At 31.9% G+C, this 21,832-nt stretch overlaps 1 protein-coding gene across 1 annotated transcript in view; it reads left to right on the plus strand.

Moving 5' to 3' along the window:
- Nucleotides 1–10,429: 10,429 nt before the first annotated feature.
- LOC143231031 (putative ATP-dependent RNA helicase DHX57) overlaps nt 10,430–21,832 on the plus strand; it is a 76,130-nt gene continuing 64,727 nt past the window's right edge. The window contains 4 exon segments of the mRNA XM_076465509.1: nt 10,430–10,632; nt 13,310–13,499; nt 16,267–16,401; nt 21,312–21,467. Coding sequence (XP_076321624.1) covers nt 13,321–13,499; nt 16,267–16,401; nt 21,312–21,467 — 470 coding nt within the window. The 5' untranslated portion in view covers nt 10,430–10,632; nt 13,310–13,320.

A 21,832-nucleotide genomic window follows, 5' to 3' on the forward strand; every position in this document is an offset into this window, starting at 1 on the left:
AAGTCATGGTCTTGGAGTAACAATGACCACCTGGCTAACCTAGAGGAGGGGCCTTTTATGTCATTAATCATCTTAATGGTGCCTGATCTGTAATGATGGTAAATTTTCTACCATACTGTAACAACGAAAGGTTTTAATTCCATGCACAACGGCTAAACATTCTTGTTTTGTAACTGAGTATTTTACTTCAGCTTTTCCTAACTGTCTACTCTGATACGCTATAGGATATTCCTTTCCGTTTTCATCTAACTGTGATAATACTGCACCTATAGCAGAGCCTGAAGCATCTGTGCTTAGGATAAACTCTTTACTAAAGTCTGGGTAACTTAAAATGGGTGCTCTTAATAAAGCGTCTCTTAATTTTACGAATGCTTTCTGTCTTTCATCTGTCCAATTAAATTTTGTTTCTTTCTTAGTTAATGCGATTAAAGGTTTTGCCAACAATGCAAAATGTGGTATGAATCTTCTACAAAATCCTAGAAATGCACAAACATCTTTTACTGTTTTCGGTACCAGATAATTTTTACAAACCTCTAACTCTTTATGTTCAGGTTTTACACCATTTGTGGTTACCAAATGACCTAGATATCCAACTTCCTTTTTCAAGAACTGACATTTACTTGATTTAAGCTTTAAATCTGCTTCTTGTAACCTATCAATTACATATTTCAATATTTCTTAGTGTTCTCCAAAAGTTGCAGAAAACACTGTAACATCATCTAAGTGACAGAAACATTCTGAGCGTTGTAGACCTGTTAATACAATATCCATTAACCTCTGGAATGTTGAAAGAGCATTAAATAAACCAAAAGGCATTCTGCTGAATTGGTATCTATCTGAAGGTAAAACAAAAGCAGTGTTAGCTTTATCTTCTTCTTCTATTTCTACCTGCCAATATCCACTTTGTAAATCCAGAGACGAAAAGTATTTATTATTACCTAACCTGTCTGAGGTCTCTTGTATATTAGGCAATAGAAAAATATCCTTAACCGTTACTGCATTTACTTTTCTAAAGTCTAAGCAGAATCTCAGTTTTCCGTCATTTTTAGGAACTAATACGACTGGTGGAGTATTACTTTTCTCTATTACTCCTTGTTCAAACATTTCTTTTACACATTGTTTTACTTTGACCTATGTATTCGACCTATTGATTTTTCTAGCCAAAGAAATATTAAGAGCATTATGCTGTCCTGCTGCTGCTAATGTTTCTTGACTAGTAGCCTTACCTACCACTACATGTTTAGGAAGTATTACTTTTTCTTCGTTCACATTCAACACCTTTATAGGCACTGTGTCTCTCTTGGACACTTTACTAATACAAGCATGTATATAAACTCCTGTTTCTTCTAACTCAATAGGTTCAATCAACATCTACTTTAGCTTCAACAATAAATCGACTTTTTGCAAGTACTTTGGTTGTTTTAACTAGTCTTACAGGTACTCTTTCTTTTAAACACTCCTGTTGGGAGTATACCATAACTGACATGGTATACCTACTATTTCTACCACAACTACTGGTGACACTTCGTTAACATTATAGTCACTCAATCTTTTATCGCTGTAACTACTTCTCTTTTCATTCTACAATCCTGACAGGCATCACAGTTTTTGTTCCTACTGCCAAAGTATCATCTTTTTTTACGGAATTTGTCTTTAAAATTCCCAGTTTTTTAGAGCTTTTCTGTATTCAAACTGCTTGCGACTTTACAGTTTTGAGCTATGAGGCCTTTAATACCACAATTAAAACATGCTATAGGCTCATTTTTATCTTGTTTTACCAAGCAATTTTTTGCTATGTGACAATCCTTGCCACACTTAAAACATTGTAAACCCTCTCGCCTATTTCGTCCGATTCGCCAGTTTACTTGTTCATTTTGCCCTTGTTTATCATATCTGTCATAGAATGTTTGTGCCTGTACAACTGTTGTACTGGATGTTGATAAACTCTGCATAGTCTATTACCTAACTCTTGTAGCTTATGTCCAAACACTTGAACAGATTCACCTTTTTGCTGGTTCATATTCTGAATCATGATATTATTGTATTGGGTGTTTTTCGTTTGCCATATTCCTCTGTTAACCTACATGTTAAAAACTGGAAGTCTACAGTTTCTCGCAATACATCACAAGCCCTAATGAAATGTTTTGCTTCTCCCGCAGTTCTTAGTCTCAAAATATTTGATTTTTGTATGTCAGTCCAACCCGATATCCTAGTAGCTTCATTTAATGGGTCTACAAAACTATAAATTTCTTTATCGAGTTTACCGTGAAACAGCGGTATCGTGCCCATTAAATGTGTAGTGCGTCGTGGACCTACTTGAGCATCTGTGGCTTCAATATTATCCCCAGCTCTTGTAGTTGTAGTATCTACACCAGCAGTAGCCATAATTACTTATTTAATCTTATTTTCTACTTACACAACTTATAGCTTATCTTCTTTAACTTACTTCTTTGTTTTAACCAACCTGTTGTTAGTTACTCCAAAAATCCTGTCGATTGCACCAATAATGTAACATGGTCGTGAGCTGACTTGCAGACTGGTCGAGTGGGTTGTTTCGGCTTAGTTGTTGGAGCTTCGACTAATACTACCTGCTGTTACATAAAATATTTATCTGAAGTGAGGATTCAGAAGGGGAAAGGAACACACAGGCTTTACAGTTAAAACAAAAAGACTCGAGACTAAGACATCCAATAACAATTTTATTTAAGTCATCAAACAATTAATATTTGCACACATATGTATACATAATTTATCTTTATTCATGGTTATCATAAGCAATCATTTTAACTCTATTAACATAGTTACTGATGTTTAAGAGAGAATGGCATTAAAATACTTACAAAGATCTTGGGCTAGAAATGGTGTTTCTACTAACGGTAAGAGACATCTCTTCTCCTTTCTTTTGAATGTTCAGATCAGTCGGAGTGCTTGCTGGAGTTTGAAGATATTATATATTGTCTATTGCGGTATCTATTTTAGAATATTTTATACTAACTGAGTTGACAATTGTTGGGCTAAGTATAGTATCATGGTGTCAGCTTACTTCCTGTTTGTGATTTCTCACACTGGTCAATTACCAATAGTTCCTACTGACGCATCATCAGATGATCAAGGTTTCTCTCTTGTTTCGAACTTCGAAGTTTGTTAGTGAATCATCCTCTTGGAAACAATAGTCCATACTGTAGCGTTGGTCCACCATCCAAGATTTTCTTGGTTTCAGTGTCCAAATTTGCTTAACCCCTTTAAACTTCGATAGTGTCAATTCATTTCAACTCAAACACACAACAGACAGTTTATCATCTTTAGTTTATAGCTTGCATAACCCCTTTTAAGATTAACAGTGTCTATTTGTTCCAATCTAAACGATTAGCAGATGTTGTTCAGGGGCTTTCTCCGAATCTCTGTTTTAAATAACTCCTCTGTTATCCTTGATAGTGTCAATTCATCTTAACCTAGATATTATTTCATCATACGGCGACATATTTCTTAGAATGCTCTTGGAGTTGTTATTGTTCTATAAACATCATTGCTTCATAAACATATTTTCTTATATTTCATTATTTTCTGTTTATTAAAGTAATTATTCGAGGCATCTAGATATCTAGCAATGCCTCAGCACCACTTTTAAGAATAAGTTACGGTATTCAACTCTGGTGAGTATCAGCAGAAGTTCACCCTTGATACCTGGTGTTTAGGGCTTATCTTATTGTCCTGAAAGCTCTTGGGTTTTAAATTAAATTTTCCTGAAAGTAATTTTCTTAAATGTGAAGGAATTTTTACAAAAATAGATTGAAAAATTGTGGCCCAAGCTTCTCATTTCCTGTGCCAATGGTTTGACTCATTGTAATATTTCAAGGTAAAAACTGATTTTCTTTAAAGTGAATAAGACAGACCCATCATATAATTTAATGTTTGGCAAATTGTATTTAAAGTACTATTGAATTATGTTAAAACTAACTGAGTTTGTTCTTAGAACTAAATAGACTGGATGTAAGTGTGTAAGATATAATGAACTAAGGTGACCCAGAGCTACAAATAATGATCTTTCTCCATACATAATGAATATACATATCGTATATTCCTGACATCAGCAGACAAATAACCAACATTTGGCAAAAACTAGTAACAAAATATGACATTCCAGTTAATACCATATTTATTCAAAAACCAGACACAAAACTGAGGTCTATACTATGTAAAAACTACACTGACAAACACCACACCAACATTATTTAAAAAATACAATGTGATAACTGCCACGACTTTTATATTGGAGAAACAAGTAGAAAAATGGAAACCAGATTCAAAGAACATAAAAAGTCACCTTCACACGTTTTCGAACACTGCAAATCAAATAAACACAACATAACCATAGAAAACACTCAAATACTAAATAAAGAAACAAACATAAACAAACGCAAAATTAAAGAAGCCTTACTTATACAACAACTTAAACCCAAAATAAACCAATATAAAGGAACGCCTTTATTCCTATATTAATATAATAAAATAAATAAAATTATATATTCAAACATCTAACACCGCCCTCTACATTCCGACACTCAGTTACACAACCCCCTTTCAAACATGTGGTCAGCTTCCGGTCAGTTACCTCTTTCTTTGTGAACCTGACGATGACCGAAGAAGGTCGAAACGTTGTTCGCTCTTCTATATAAAATATTTTCTCAACCCAAACGAGCCGTTTTTGCATATATATTTCTCTACAAGTGGGTTTTCTCGACATCACTGAGTTTGATATAAGCAAACAATCGAGTTGCAACTACGCCAGAGTTATATCCTAATTATCGTGTAGTTCTTCTTGCGATGAGTTTGTGATGTGGTTGAGGATCACAAATAATCTTTTATTTATTTTTTCTCTTGAGTTTCTTTATCTAACCTAGTAAGTTCTTAGCTTTTATATATTAACGACTTTTATAACAATAAATGAAAATATTCATAAACAAAAAAATAAAAATACCTAATCTGCACTTTTGTCTTTTAGTCATAAGACAAAGCACTTTAAGTCAGCTTTTTTGTGCAATAATGTTCATGTTTTAATTTTTTAGATATGAAACTTAGAATACGAAATATTTATCCTGTACAAGAATATAACATTTTAAAACTGCACTACAATTCGATTGTCTTTCTATCTGAGCTATAAATAGATAAAAATTATTTTTTATTTTACTCAGTGTTTTGCCATTGAAACTTCATCATGGATAGTATTATAATATAAACATAGCAAATGATTCAGTTTAATATCAGAACTTTTCACATACAAAGAAAAATAAACTGAGGCCAAATATTTCCAAACCCGACGCCTAAACGAACCGTTCTAGTAATGCATTTAGTAACCTGAAAATTCAATTTCTATTGGTTATAAATAATCTAATAGTAAATATCAGAAAGAGTTTTTGACATTTTTAATTGACTGGATGCGATAGCAGGGGCATGACATTTTGTAACAATGTTGTTTCAATGTTGTTGTTTTTCAAACATGCAAGTTAGAACATGAAATAGTTGTTATGCATAAAAATATAATTTTCGAAAACTGCACTACAATTTCATTGCCTTTTTAAGACCTGTAAGGAACAAAACACATCCAAACTTCCATAAAAACCCTAAAACCTTTGCATACAGAGATAGGTTTAAAAAACATATGTCATTAGGTCGGCGAGCTTTAATAAATTATTATAAAGAATAAATGTACAGATTTGAATAAAAACTTCTTCTAGTTTATTTTTCTCGATGTTTTACGCAAATGCTCTTCGCCACCTGCTCAAAACATCTCAGAATTTATACTTGTAAAAATTTCGCTTAAAGGGACCGATTTTTTCTGTGTTATCGTTTATCCAAGTTTTATTGTCACGTCTTGCGGAACAACACTTATTCATTGAAACACTGACTGACCCGCTTAGTACTTTTCTTTGAAGAGAATTTCCACAAGAAAAAAGTTTATAGAAAGACAAAAAGACCAGGATATCATCAGAGACACAATATAGAGATCATTTCAGCATCCTTGGAAATAACCTCTTATTCAAAGAAAAATTCATGCAAGTCTAGTACAAGCAATCCCCAGATTAAGGCATGAGCTTACCGAGCTGACGCCCAGGGCCTTACACTAATTAGAGGGTCTCAAGCCAAGACTATAAATGTGTTGCACATAAAGGTTCTGTCTCGAGGGGGCTGTATAAGTTGGAAAGCCTACGATCAATAAAACCCTTAATCCAGTTTTGAGTACAAGTGATTTAAATAGCAAGCTAAGTTTAAATCTTGACTTCAGTTTCTTAGTCCTAGTAGCTAAAAAGGAATTTAAAAACTATTTAAAAGAAAATAAAAATATTCAGAGTGTCTTCAGACACAAACGACTGTACAGACAGCTAACATGAAACAAGTAAAAAAATTAGTAAATGAAAAACCCAAAAATCTAACAATGACGCAGACAATGATACCACTGTGGACACAGATACACAAGTACAGATACATTGAAACAACCGAAACACACATAAACACTAACGGTTTTACACTAGTCAGATCAAAAACCCAAAGAAAACTATCAACAAACAAAACATTAATATTTATATGCAAAAACGGCTCGTTTGGGCCGAGAAAACACTTTACATAGAAGAGCGAACAACGTTTCGACCTTCTTCGGTCATCGTCAGGTTCACATATATACATTCACAAGAAATGAAAACATAAAATACACACAAAGGTATCACTGGCAGCTGAAATCAAGCACTGCAAATCAAACACTAATACTGCTATATTAAACGTTAACCAACTGGCAGAGAAGAGTCTCAGTCAAAGGAAAAGAGACAGCTGATCGAAACAGCCTTCTTAAAGAATGGCTTCAAGATACCTTCCATCCAGGACAAATTTCAGTACATTTACTGTGAACTAAACCTAACGTCAAAATATTTGTAATTAAAGTTTCACACTAGAGCATAGAAGTAAAACAATTTCAGAATAAACTTTCACAAAACAATATTCTCAACACGGAAGTGGAATGCATAATCTCAAGCAGGCCCGCAGTGCAAATTTCCCAACTGGGGAGTCAGTACCCTGAGTCCTCCGAAAAAGTAACATCATATCTTTGTTATTAAGGATCAAAAAACGTAAACATAAATTTTTCATTGCAACTAATGTTTTTACTTTTCTAACGCATAGAGCACAAGACCAAATAAAATTCAAATGAGCAATAATTTTTCACGATTCTTCTGATGAACAAAAACACTAATCGTCTCTTTTATTTTGTTCTCCATAAAAAATATTGTTATTTTTCGTTCAATATTCAAAATGGCGACATGAGACAGTCTTTCTTGTTCAATGGTAGAACGTAAGTAAATTCTGATTCGACGAAAACCAGAGAAAGATTTTTGAGCAGAGCAAGATATGACTGGAACAGTGTTGAATATTTGCGCCAACTGAAAATAATTTGGAAGAAGTTGAAAGATGCCATTTTCATAAAACTATTTTGACAAATTATATCCCGAAGACAAATGGGAATTTTGTTTTTCATGATCGAGAAGACCAACCACAATCTTTCTTTCTTAAGAAAACTGATTATCACTCAGTCAAGTCCATCAAAGTTACAAAGTATTGAGACATCCCCTGGAGCATCTTCTTTTTCCAGTTGATTCATGACAGAAGGGAGACCATAAAGAATATTTTGATTATTTTCATCGAAACGAAACTGAATTTGCTTTTTAAAAGCTTGAACATTATGAAAGAATATGGCGTCTCTTGCATAAGAAGCTGGACTATCAAAATTCGCAGTAGCATATGCAAATCCAGCTTATAAGGCACGTTCTGTCGGTATTCGGCAGCGAGGAATGGTTAGTTATTTGAAACTGACGTCTTATGCTTCCTGAATTATTTCTTTTATGTCTTTAATTAGATTTGTAGCTTCGTCCCATAGCTTCAAATAATTTTTGTTTGTCTCTAGTAGTTTAAGTTTGTTAATTGTCGCATCAGCAATTTGTTTCGCCAAAAAGATATCCATTTTTTCTGATTTAAGGTAAGTTGATAAAGATGAAGTTTCTTAAAGTTTTTTCCAAGACCAGTCGAATGAAGATAAATTCTGAATCACAGACTGAAACTAAGAGGCCTTTACCCGTGGCCGAAGTGCCGGGATGGTTTGAAACAATTTTAAGAAGGAGGAAACTGTTACTTTAATACGTTTTTTCAAGGCCATTAGTACAGCATATCTTAAAGCCCAGCGGGTCTCACTCTGAGAATGAAGTACAATGGCTTTCTCTCAGCGACTTTTTTTGAATTTCGTGAAAAATTTGGTGACATTGGAACTTCCCTTAACAAAAAACAAATTGATTGTATTGTTCCTAGAGTGTTTCTCAGTGACTGAGTTTTCTTTAGGATTTTTTTTTGAGCAGCAAAACTAAGCAAGTAACCAAATCAACGGACATAACTTCAACTAGACTTTGAAACCCACATGTTTACCTTTCATGTTACTAGCGCCGTCGTATCCTTAGCCAAGTATCAAAGACAGATTTAGGTTTTGTTGCACTAAAGTTTTTGTGATAAATTAAAAAATAGCTTGGGCTTTTGTTGATTTCACCAGGAAGAAGCCTAGAATCTTTTATTTAATGACGCCTTCTGAAATGTAGCGAAGGCAGAGAGAAAACTACTCGTCGCCACTGATATCCATGGTTTCATCTGTGATGATGGAATAAAAACCACTGAATTTTATTTCATCGATTATTAATTTTCTCATGTTCATCGCAAACAGATTCAAAATTAAATTTTAAATATCCCAACTCAACCATTGTTTATGTCGTCCAACAAGCTCTGTTAACTTTTCCTTAAACCATGGAAGATTTTTACTTCGCAAGTGCAAAAGTTCAAGAAAATTCCCTCAATTTATATAAGAAGAATCGTATACATTAAGACGATCTTCATGGTCACCTCTAATAGAAATGTTTTGCTCAGTAAGAAGAACGAGTATTTTTTATCACTTTTGAAAGATAAAGTCTGTTCAGTTTTACTTCATTTTCCATTAGTTTTTTGGTTTGAACTGGTACAGAGCTCTGATGAATTTCTGTTGATTTTCACCTGAACTCTGCTATCATTGAATTTTAGCGTATTTTTGCAATATTTTTGGTTTTGACTATTTAAAAAAATGGGAATATCTTACAATATTTTGCAGCAAACTTCTCACAAGAGTAAAAAGTTGCAAAACCAGAATCTTGAAGATAAGATGCCCAAGGGAATTCTTCATACGACTTAGCTTAAAATGATCGGCAAATCCCGTAGATAATCCAACGTAGGAATTCGGAAAGTTGTGGTTGTTGTGGAACAGCAAATTCAAAACCATTAACTTTTTCTGCCGACTGCTCTTTCCGAATAGTTTTATTTTGATCTTCTTCTGAATCGTCACTGGATGAAATAGAATTTACAATGAGAGGTTCTATCTCTTTTCAAAAGAGACACACGATTATCAAAACTGGGTCAATCAAATTGATTTCTTTTGTGATTCCGATACGATTTCAGAGAATTTCTGACTTTTACCGGTCTTTAACATATCACTGTGGCAACTTTGAACATGTTTGTTTCTATAATAATTGTCCATGACTTTTTCACATTATTAGCATTTGACTTTGTGACGAACACTTGCATGTCTTTTTCCCAGCATCTTTGTAATTATTACGAAATATACCTAGAACGAAAAAAAAGTTGTTGTTTTTATTTTCGCACAAAGCTACACAAGGGCTATCTGCGCTAGTCGTTCCTAATTTAGCGGTTACTTCTCATATGACTCTCTTAAGGTAACCAAATGGCTCGTCATCTAATTAGTGACGCGCATGAATGGATTAACGAGATTCCCACTGTCCCTATCTACTATCTAGTGAAACCACAGCCAAGGGAACGGGCTTGGAGAAATCACCTATGTGGTTTCTCACATAGTACTCTGTGAAGGAAATTTATTAAGGTAGGCCAAGCCTTTTATACACACTGCCCATACCAATTGAGCACACAAACAATTGCCTGGGTGATTTTAAGTTTCATCGTGCTGTTTAATACATATTGAGACTATTGGTAAATCTGTGTTTAACCTCTCTTTTATGTGTGTAAAGACAAAAAAGGCAGATAAAATATGCGATATAACTCTCAATACTCTTTAATCTTGTATTCGATGAGTCGTCCTTTTATTTTTCAGTTTCTACAGGTTATTCTAAGGAAAATCAAAGCAGTTAGAAAATATTATGCAGGAAATCATTGAAGACTCAAATACTCATTTGTTCCTGAGTTATTTTATTTCTTGAAATTACCAAAAACTTACAAACATATTTTGCAATGAAGAATGGTCTTGGAAAGTTTTGTCTTTTTTTCCGTACAAATTCGGTCTATGGTATATTTTCATCAAGAAATTTTGATTTTTCTTTTTATACTAGATGGCGTTTATTTTAGTGACACGTGATGGTTAATGTTCTTGGTTGTGGTAGTTTGTTACATCAAGTGAGATGTGTGTTATTAACGTAGAGTTTTGGTATTAGTTTTGTTTGTGTGAGAATGTGGAAGACCTCTTGGGTACACGTTTGATACAGTTTTTTTTCATCTGGAGGAACAACGCTGGTTGAATTCAAAGCTTAGTTAGTTAGAACGTATTATAATGTAAGTTTTTAAACCAAGTTTTTGATGGTAATATTCGGAGTATAACTATTAATACCATGAATATGATACTTGTGAATCTACAGGTGTCCTGTAAGTCCGTATTCATCCGTATATTTTATGTATCCAGTGTCTCTGTGTGCTGTCACCAGTATTCTTGCGCTCATGTACCCACGTACTTGTCACAATATGCTCTTCAAGTGTAAATGGGCTTACATCGGCCATATTTCTCTGAAAAAAAATAAAAAAATTTACAATACATGCGTAATTGAATATAACATAATAACGTATGGATGTGTCGGGACTTGCGGGCCACCTTGTACCTTCGTCCTGGTTATCCAATCGTATGTTCTGATAGTACAGTGTGGGTGTAATGACTAGTATTGTGTCAGTAGTTCATTACCCGAGCTCTCGAGTACAACTTGAGGATTTACTTTTTGTTTTACAAGAAGACAAGATACTATAAGTTTAAGAATTGGTTAAAAATAGGTTAATTTTAATTAAAAGACAATTTTACAAAGAAAGTGTTAAAATCATTGGGTGAGCTTCTATCAACAGTAATAGAAGCCAACACCCTTCTAAAACTTAAAACATTAGATTAAGATCGAAATTCATTATCTACTGCAATAAAATAGGGTGTAATAGTTCTAGACGTGGTATAAGGACTCTGAGTTTTTTGTTTTCAAATACAAACTTTTAGCTTATAGTTCCATCTCTTGTTTTGAGACCTAATTACATTTTTTGGTTGCAGGAAATCAAACCTATTTGATTGATATATTTGACAATCCTCAAGGTCTCGTAGATTAATTTACTCCAATCTTGCCTAAAATAATTTCAGTTTGATCCCAATGAGAAATAAAATTGATTTGAATATACGTGATCCTCACAGTTTGTATTGATGTTGTCCAAAAATATAACTAATAAAAAATGAAAACATCTTATAATTAATTTAATCTTGCCTAAAAGAAATTCAGGTGCAGCAACTGATGAGAATTCCCTCTTGAGCAGTGGGTGTGTAGGGAAAGTTGTGTATACAAGAATTAATTAATAATAATATAATACTTAAGAAAGTTATAACTATTATATTTTAGCAAAATAATATTTCCCAGTTAAAGTCAAGACTACATTACTTTGTTTTTAACAGCTAGTAACTTAATGTTACTGTTAAGACTAATAAAAAAAATAATGTTTTGAAGTCAAAATTAAGAAAACTCAAATGGTTAATTACTCTCTATATGTGAAGAATTTGTATTGATTTATCCCATCATGACTGTTACATGTTTTTTAACTTCAGTGTTTTACTACATTGTACAAAACCCTGTGACTCAGGGGTGACTGAGATTGAGAAATTATTTGTATAAAAATAAACAATTATGATTTTATGTGAGACTTTGTGCATGAATTTGTCAAACTGGGACTCTTGCATGTCACAGACACCTCTCCATTTTGTGTTGGAGCTTCAAAAGAGTGTTGCTTGTTTAGAAGTGGACAGAGGTTGCCTTTGCAGGTACCTTTTTCACATCTGCTTGCATGCATTAGAGATATTGGAAATAGAACCACTGTTATCATTACATGCTATAACTACAACCAGAATGTGGATCAGCTATGTTTATTATTTATTGATATTTTGTACTTTCCATTTGGACTGCCCTCATGTTGTTGAGTTGACCCTTGAGGACAGCTTGGTTTTTCCTAAGCATCTGCTAATTTGGTTGGTTGTGTGACTCTGACCATTTTTAATATGGATGAAGACTGTATACTATTCTTTCATAGTACATGTCTGGGCTGTTCCTCCAAGAACTTTCCATTGCCAAAGGAGGACATGGTATTCCTTTTTTCACCTGTGTCTCATTGTACAGTCTGAGTTCAATACACCATTATTTATCACAAAACTAACCTCTTTTACTGAATTAAATGGCATCATGGGTCTAGAGTTACCCTTCCATGATAGAATGCCATATTTCTGAGTGTTCTTTAGATCCTGTCTTTTTGTATATCTGGTTCACTCCATTCATTCTTTCTAAAATCCAGTTTTGCAAGTTACTTTATGATTCTGGATTCTATTCTGATTTTATGTGGCTACATATTCCATTGATCTAGATTATTTTCCTCCTGGCTTGTAATTTGTAGTTTTATATTTTTCCTTATGTTTCTTGGTTCATGCCTTCTTTTCAGTGTGGATATTCTAGCATTCAGTATTTTGGAGGTAAGTTTGTGTTTGGAATTTTTAAATTTTAAGAGTTAATATGAATTTTGAGCAAGTACTTACCTCTCCACAACTGAATTTTTGGTATGACTGGAACTTTACTTTTATGGCAGGAAAGCAGAACTTATTTAAGATCTGTTGACTCAAGCATATTAAATCACGTAGGTGTTAGAGTGGAAAAGTATAGGTAAGTACTGCATTCTTTGCAGTTAATGTGTTTTGATTCACATGATGAGTTTACAGTGTGGGGGTTTACAGTGTCCCAATAATTTATGAATAGTTTGATTTTGGACCTTGTGTACATGTCTGTTTAGTAATGTTTTAGTTGTGTGTTTAAACCAAATACTTTTTACTACAAGTATATTGTGCTTTATGATTATTTTGTATTTTGGTTTACATTTGTTACCAAGTATAGAATTCAATTTGTTTATGTTTGTATGTGAGAAAATCAAAGTTATTTATGTTTTATTCTAGATTTTGGCCTAATGAGTGATTTTAAGGTAGTAAACAGAGGAAGAAAGTTAACTTCAGGTAAAGCTTATAAAGGAGGGAAGGTTTCTAAAGTTTTACAGTCCAGAAGGGGTGGCTTCAGTAGAAAAACCACTTACCTTAGTGATGGACAAGATTTCGCTGTATCTGATGGAGCAGATTTTAATGCAGAAAAGTAAGTCTTTTTAAAATCATTTTAATATTTTTTGCACTATAACAGTGATATCAGTGTGTTTTTGTTTTGTTTTTTCGAATTGCAAAATATGTCTTGCATATATAGTTTCTACTGAATGGTCACTTTTTTGAACCTCAGATTTTATACAAAGTAAAATTGCATACATTTTTGTATGCTTCAAATTCTTATAGGTATGCTTTTTGTTGTTTCTTCCTTTGAGAGAATGTTATACGTGCAATAAAAAACTTACTGATCACCCACACTGTACGTAACTGCATTCAGGGAGAACAAATTCTGTTTTCCTTATTAAATCACATTAAATTACATCATTGAAAATCCTTTGCAAAAAATTTTACTTAAGTCAGAATCTTGATGTGTAGCTGAGGTACCTAGGTGTTTAAAAAGCCCATTTTCCCAAACAAGTTTTTCAAAGGATTGTTCTAGAAGATACAACAGTAATTCAAAGTGATACTTTAATTCTAAAATGAGTGAATATGATAAAGTAAACACTAAAAAAGATACTTTCAGTTTTTAGTTTTTGATTGTATGGTTACATACCTAAGGAGCAATAGGTATAACAAATGAAATTTACATTTCATCCAAAACAAACATTTTTTTTAAATCACTCAATTTTCTTTAATTTTTCAATCATTTTTAATTTACAAAAGATTATGGATATAAAATGGGGAAAAATAATTAAAGGAATACAAAGATGAGGAGAACTAAAGTTTAGTTGCTGCCTTTAGCAAGATTTTGGTGTAGAATGTTCAAAATTATAATGTCTTACTTGTGTATGTATACATAAATAATTGTGTGTGTGTCTATATTACTAAATTTTAAATGCCTGAAATGCTAGAAAAAAAACAATAACTTTACCATACTTTAAACTCTCCTGTTTATTGCTTTTGGTGATTCCAGTGACTTGTGAACAGCATTTCTCATAATAACAAGATAAATATTTTCAGAATATTTTTTTAGTATTTTCAAATTTCTTTTTTTTATGGTGTCATTTGTGAGAAAAGGTCTTTCAGTTAAAATGCAGTTTTAACTCCTAGCACTTGTACAGTTTTTAATTGGTATGGTCATTTAATGTTGGTTTATATTTTCATTCTATTGTTGTAAGTCATATTTTAGTTTAACTTATCTGCTGAAAGGAGTTTGTAATAATGATGCACCTTGTGGCTTCCTTTAATGCATAGAAAACTCATACAATATAAGAATATGAGCTTGGGTGAGTAAGAATTAAATAATCAGTTCATAGTCAGTTCATTCAACTTTGAAATTATCAGCTATTATTCATTGAACAATTGATTGCTATTTGGGCCATATTTCTTCTGATGTTGCCCAGCTTCTTTCTTAATGAGCTAAACTTGTTTGGGATAATTAAGCATTTGACAGTTTTTTCCTTAACCTGAATTTGCAATGTTTTCCTAAGTTCCTACTGTTGGTTCCATTAGGCCTATTACAACTTTTTTTGGACAAGATTTCCCAAGTATGTGTTTTTCAATCTGTCGTAGATTTCGTATAATTTTCTGATTTTCTTGTTGCATGATAATTCTTTCTCTCAGTATTTTGTTTCTATCATTTCTTGACATTGGATGTTCATGTTTAGTATGGCATTTACATGAAGGTGCTGGCATACCTCACCCTCCATGGGCTTTGTCAGTTTGCTCCAGCCTGAAATTGCTGTGGGTTCAAATACATTAGTATAGTTTGAATCTGCTATAATAATTACTTACTTTAATTTTAGGTTCCAGATTAGGGTATGTAACTTTTATCCATGTGCCCTGGATGTTTTGGGCAATATAATTTTCAAACTGAAGATGTACATACAGAGTGCTTATAGATGCTATGGGTGAATACCTCATTGAGTTTTATTTTGCCATTATAATTTTGCTTTTATATGTTAATGGCTTTAATATTTTCACATGTTTGGTGTTTTTATTATATGTTGCAACTGAAGTATTAAAAGTATGTTGAATAATTTAATGTAACATAATTCTTTTATAATTATGGAAAATTCATGTAAATATTTGGAAGTACTTGCATGCACTGTTTGTTTGATAGGTGTTAGTATATGCTCTTTTAATGCACTATACAAATCCTTTTTTGGCCAAATATAATTTTATAATCTATTTTGCAATATACTTTAATTTTAAACTTCATTAAAAGAAACAACTTGGCAGTACTGTTTTATTCATAATCTTTTATTTTGTGTAATGTGAAAACTTTTTAAAAAACTTTGTCTGCTGTGAGAGTAGTACATGCGTGAACAGAACATAAGATTGGAAAATGTTACAAATGGAAAGTATTTAGTGTTTCTAATGTTTAACAGCTTTATTTTAACTAGTTAGCTATTAGTGATTACAGGTTTTATAACCATAATTTTAGTAAGAAATACAACAAATAGATCAAACAAAATATACATCTATAACTGTTACTTATTTACTATGTAGTTAAGGTAATACACAAAAGTTGTAAATAGCCATAGAGTAATTGCAGTTGTTCATTCAAAAACATAAACATTTTTTTTAATCACTCAATTTAATAGCCCTAGTTGTGTGAAAAGTGTTTTGATAAATTAATGTTTTACACTTGAATTGCAGCTGAAGGTATCAGATTTAAAATAGTTACACTTTTAAAATTAAAATAATTTCAGACACGATACTTCATATTTGTTCTTCCTCTACAGTACAAAAACCTAAATAGGTCTGAAATATTTTGTAAGCTTCTACAGATTTTAGGATGATGTTATTTGTTTTCATAGAGGACAAGAATTTACATCAACCAATCATCAAACAAGAAAAGTTCATTTGCAGCAGTTCACTTTGAGTTGTGACAATCAGAACTTAATTGAAAGTGTTTTAAAAGATTTGAAAGGAGAGCTAGAAAATCCTGAGCAGTAAGTACCTGTTATATTCTTTGAAGTTTTATAGCTAAATAAAACAAACAATAACTGCAAGAATAATGTAACCTTAGGAGTTTTCAGTAGTGAAAAAAAAATTACTTGCAAATTTATATAAATTGTTCATGATATTAATAATACTTTAGTTGACATGTGTTTTGTACATTTATTTTGAATGTTTTTTTTATGATAATCAATTGTTATTACTTCCTAAAAGAATCCTTTATATTTTATAGCCAGATCTGTGGAACTTAAATTTTCATGTTCTGAATCCTAACTAAATGAAGGCAGAGGACTAAGTATGTTATATTTAAGTAATTTTATAACCATACCATATCATTAAAGTCCATGTTTTTCTTTGATCATGCTTTGTGTGACAGTTATACATCTTTATAATAGCTGTGCAGCATAGTTGGAATCACAAAGGGCTTTGTTATATATTTCATTCTCACTCATCAATGTAAAACTGCAATGATTTGTTATGTTGTCTAATTATGAAACCCATTATTCTAATAAAGAAATATAGTCCAGTTGCAATTATATCAGTGGTATGAACTTGTGCATCAGAATGTGTGGAACTCTTGCATTCTACAGAACCTTAGTGTTTTAAAGAACACCTGGTTGTCTCTCAAGGAATCTCCAGAATCACTGGTTTAAGTCACTAACACTCACTATTCATAAATCACTAGAGTACCAGTTTCTCTCACTGTAGTGGCATTATGAGCTGTTCTTGTTAACTTCACCCACACGATACTTTACTAATTTCTTTGAGATTTTGTGCTGTCTCCAGTCTTGTTGGTGCTCATAATTACAGTCGATAGATTTCATTTTGTATTTAGCAGTTGCTGCTGTCTAGATCCTTATCTTGGAGAAAGTAGAAATTATGGTGAGCACAATACTGTCTCCAAGTTGCATTCACAAGCAGCTGGAAAGCTTAGTACTTACACAGAAACATCAGATAACTGCTAAACCACAAACCCTTTTCCACTGTGTTAAAGGTACAGTAATACTAGCTCACTTCTCTAGAACCTTGCTGCTCCATAATTTGTCTACAGCTGTATTCAACAATAGGTTCCTCATTTGGAATATGCTAAGCTTTGATCTTGGACAGCATCTAGATGGTCTTATGCATTTTCATTTGTCTTCAGTTCACGCACATCTAAAATATTATACAGGATAATAATAGCAGTGATGTCCTGTTTGTAAACCATAATTATAAAGCAGTTCAGTCACTTACGCTATTTCATTTAACTGTTGCTCCTTATTATATTGCATAGTTTTGTCATTTTGTCACTTAAACGTATGTAAGAAATGTTTGTATCTTAGGTTCTCTTATTCTTGGTGTATGCAAGGAATTTTGTCTTTAACCTGTATATCTATGCATTTGGTAACTGGTTAATGCTCACACATGATTTTTACATATGTGGTTCCAGCAGAATTCTGTACATCTATGGTGTAGATTTTATTTGCAGAATAAGTCAAACTCTCAGTATTCGCAGAAATCACTATTTACTTGTGAAAAATGATTAGTCTGATTTGCTTTTTCATGAAAGCAAGGAATGCAAATTTACAGTACTGACAGCAAGTAATTAATCACAAATTTTTTAGAGTAACATATTAAGAATCAACAAACAAATTACAAACTTAAACCTTAATAAACATTAATATGCATCAAGAATGTATGAAACAGAACATTTTTTGCATACATTATACACATGTGAACTTGCTTGTAAGTCTCAGTTTTTTAAAATCAAGATTTAGATATTAATGTTTTACTTTTCATTAAATACAAATATTTGATAATTAGTAAAATAGCTTTTGCATTCTGACTAATAAGTCACCAGTTTGTTAGATTCAATATTTAACATTTAAAGTGAAACCACAAAACATACTTGAAATTTTTGTAACTATTCAAATTCCAAGAAAATCCATTGTAAGAATATTTAAGAATATATTCAATGGTGTTTCCTTTACAAGGAAGGTCCTTTATACAGGAAAATAAGTTAAGGATACATTAATTCTGACAAAAACATTTGTTTACATTGGTATCTTAAAATTTTGTAACAGAAATGCCCAATATCTAGTTGATCATAATAAGGAATCTACCATACATGCTGTACTGTTAAGTATATTTTCACAACTTTCTTTCATTATTAGTTGCATATTATAGGTACATGAACATTTTTAAGCATATAATGATTAAATTAAAGATATTGAAAGTAACAACTTAAATGTATTTGTATTAACTGTACCTGTAATGTATCTTACACAGTGGAGAGGAAGTAATATATAACCTACAACAATTATTAAATGCAATTTATATGAAAAACTTTATATATTTGTGAAACAACTTTACATCGATCGTGAACAATTATTAAATGCAATGTGTTAGCCCAATAATGTTGTAAACAAGTGGGTTTCTCGTCATCACTGATTATTAAATGCAATGTTTAAATAATGTTGTAATCTTCTCTTAAATTATTGGATATTCACATGCAGTATCTTATGAACCATTTGTACTTCAAAACTCTTTTGTTTCATATCACACACACACACACACACACACACTAATTTACCATTTAACCCCAAGGAATAAAAGTCCTTGAAAGTACTCTGTTGAAGGGTTTATCTTCTGCTATTGAAAAAATGGTTACAGCAGTGCATTAAGAAATGCATGTAGTATATTACTTCATGGTGTTAAGGTTAATCAAAAGTTCATTGAAAAATAAACTTAACTTAACAATTCCACTTGTAGTATGTACTTCTCATCAAGTAATATGCATCTCCAACAAGAATTTAGTTTACTAAATAGGTTGCAAAATTTGTGATGTTAAAAGCCAGAGTTTAATATTTTCTTTCATGTGTAGAATTCTTCATAGGATATGTATAGACAAGTCTTTCTTTGTGTTAAACTACAAAGATAACTGCTTAACTACAGGGAGAGAAAATTCTAAATGAATGTAAATATACCTTTTCATATGTATATATGTGTGTATGTGCCTCCAAGCTCCAATACTTGGTTGTTTCTTATGTTTTACTGCTTTAACTTATTACCTATTCTAATGTATTGATTCTTATATTGTGCAACTGTACTTTATGCTGATCATAAATGTGCAACCACAGTCTTTACATATTGTATTTTTATTTAGCAAACATAACATCATTTCATTTTATGACCTGTCTCATGTCCTCAGATAACTTTATTTCCTGTTAGTCGTAGGTGCACTTTTGGTTGTTTCTTAGCCCTACTTATAATTGTGTTGTTATTCTGGCTATTATTGTTGTTATAAAGATGAGATATTAAAGCAGTGATACTTTAGCCTTTCATTTCGTCACAGACATAGGTTCCAGTATCTTATTTAAAATTATTGTGCTCTTAAGATGATCTTTGCCAAGTTTTCCAATTTCTTTTCACTAGCATGTCTTTTAGCAGCTTTATTGCTTACAGCTATTCAACTTCTATTAGAATATTCTTTTAGTCTGAAAATGTTGCATACAATTTTATACTTATATCCACATTACACTATGTACCAAATTTTTACTTGTTTCTGGGTCGAAAGTATTTGTAATACAGTAGTTGTAATACCCTATAATTGTATACTAGGTACCTCTTTTTCTCCTCTTACTTTGTTCAGGATGATGTACATCCTTTTGGTAGACAGGTGCACCCAAATGGACCTACTATGCTCCTATTTTAATTGAATCAAATTTGGCTGGAAAACCACTTATATTAAAAGTGTCACATTACTTTAATATGTTATTTCTGAGGGGTGGGCTGCTTTGGTAAAGCAGTGTGGATTTTGGTAAGTAATTCTACTTTTGTTAGGTATTATCCCACTTCCTGTGCTGATGTGGGAGCCATAATTAAAGTAGAAAGAGCTTGCAAGAAGTTCAACTTACTGTACTCTCATTGTCTAGCTTCATGTTTAGAAGAAATGTGTACTGCACTCTCATTACGTTGAACGATAATTAACTGGCACCATATTCATTTTGTAATGGGTTTCTTGGTTGTGCTTTTTCCCAGTAATGACAGATACATTTATACCTCTGATTCTACCTCATACGTGTTGGTATTCTACCAAACAATTACTCTGGAAATAAGATACTGTATTAGAAGTTAACATTCTTATTTCAAAATAAAATTTCATTAAATACTGCTACCACTTTCTTCTCCACTCCCAGGGTAACTATTTAAAAATCAAGCAAACATTATGGAGGGGATTCCATAAAAGACAACTGTATATTTCATATCTCAGTAGATAGCTTAATGTTTATGAGTGAAGCAAAACAGTTAGTACAAAAGGTATTTCTTTTAACAAAATATATAACATAATAAAAAAACCAAAAAAAACTATCATAACCAAAAATGTCTTATTAAGGAATATTTATTGAATGAAAAAATCTAAGGTTTTGATATGTGTGGCAGGATATGTTTCATATTGGTGGATTAGAGTTGACTTGTTTATTTCTGTATAAATGACCTTATTTGGTGTGCATTTATATTAAACTCTTAATTTTTTTTGTACAGTAGTTAAGATTTACAGTGCTTAGTTACAATAATATTTATATATTTGTAACTGTAAAGCTTACTTTATGGTTTATGATTTATTGTACATTTTAATTTATTTTAACATCTCAATATGAAACTGTTTTCAAGAATTTTTGATATGTAAAATGTTTTCCTCAAACTTTTGTAACTAAAACACAGTACTACTCAGTATAAATAACAAAAAAAAAATCAGTCATATATTTGATAGTACTATTGATACAACATTATTTCAATCAAATTGTAAGAAGGTTTAATGAGAAGTTATTTTCAATGTATGGAATAATCAGAAGGTAATAATAAATGTTAAGCATTTTGTTATATATATGGTGTAATACTAACACTTGCATTCTTTCTTCAGGTTAATGAAAACAGATCACGTAAGATCCTTAGGACAGAAATATTGGTTAAATGATAATAAACTGATAATTGAAGATGTTACAAGCTATTCAGACACTAATGGAATTCCAGATGATTCAGAATTTACAAACAATTATGCTGTACAGAAATTGCAGAGGTAAACATGTTTTATTGCTATCTGTATAAACCTACATAAAGTATATTGTGTACATGGCCAACATTTGTCATTTGTCTTTTGAGTATTGTAAGGAGATGATAAAATTAACTGCTATTAGAGGTTTTACTGGCCTCTTGAAATTATCAGAAGATTTTAAGATATTACTTAAATGCAATAGACAGTTTTCTGCTTGTGATTTTGCTATGAATGCTTCAGGAAGCAAAAACGTTTTGGATAAATTTTTGTTTGCTAGACTTGATCCAGGGTTCCCAAGTTGTGGTTCTTTTGTTGTGTTTGACTACAATTAAGTAATTTGTAATTCTTTCAGTATCTGAAAGTAACTTTTAAACTTAAAAATACATAGA

This window comes from Tachypleus tridentatus, chromosome 10 (assembly GCF_004210375.1).
Source record: "Tachypleus tridentatus isolate NWPU-2018 chromosome 10, ASM421037v1, whole genome shotgun sequence".
Classification (NCBI taxonomy): domain Eukaryota; kingdom Metazoa; phylum Arthropoda; class Merostomata; order Xiphosura; family Limulidae; genus Tachypleus; species Tachypleus tridentatus.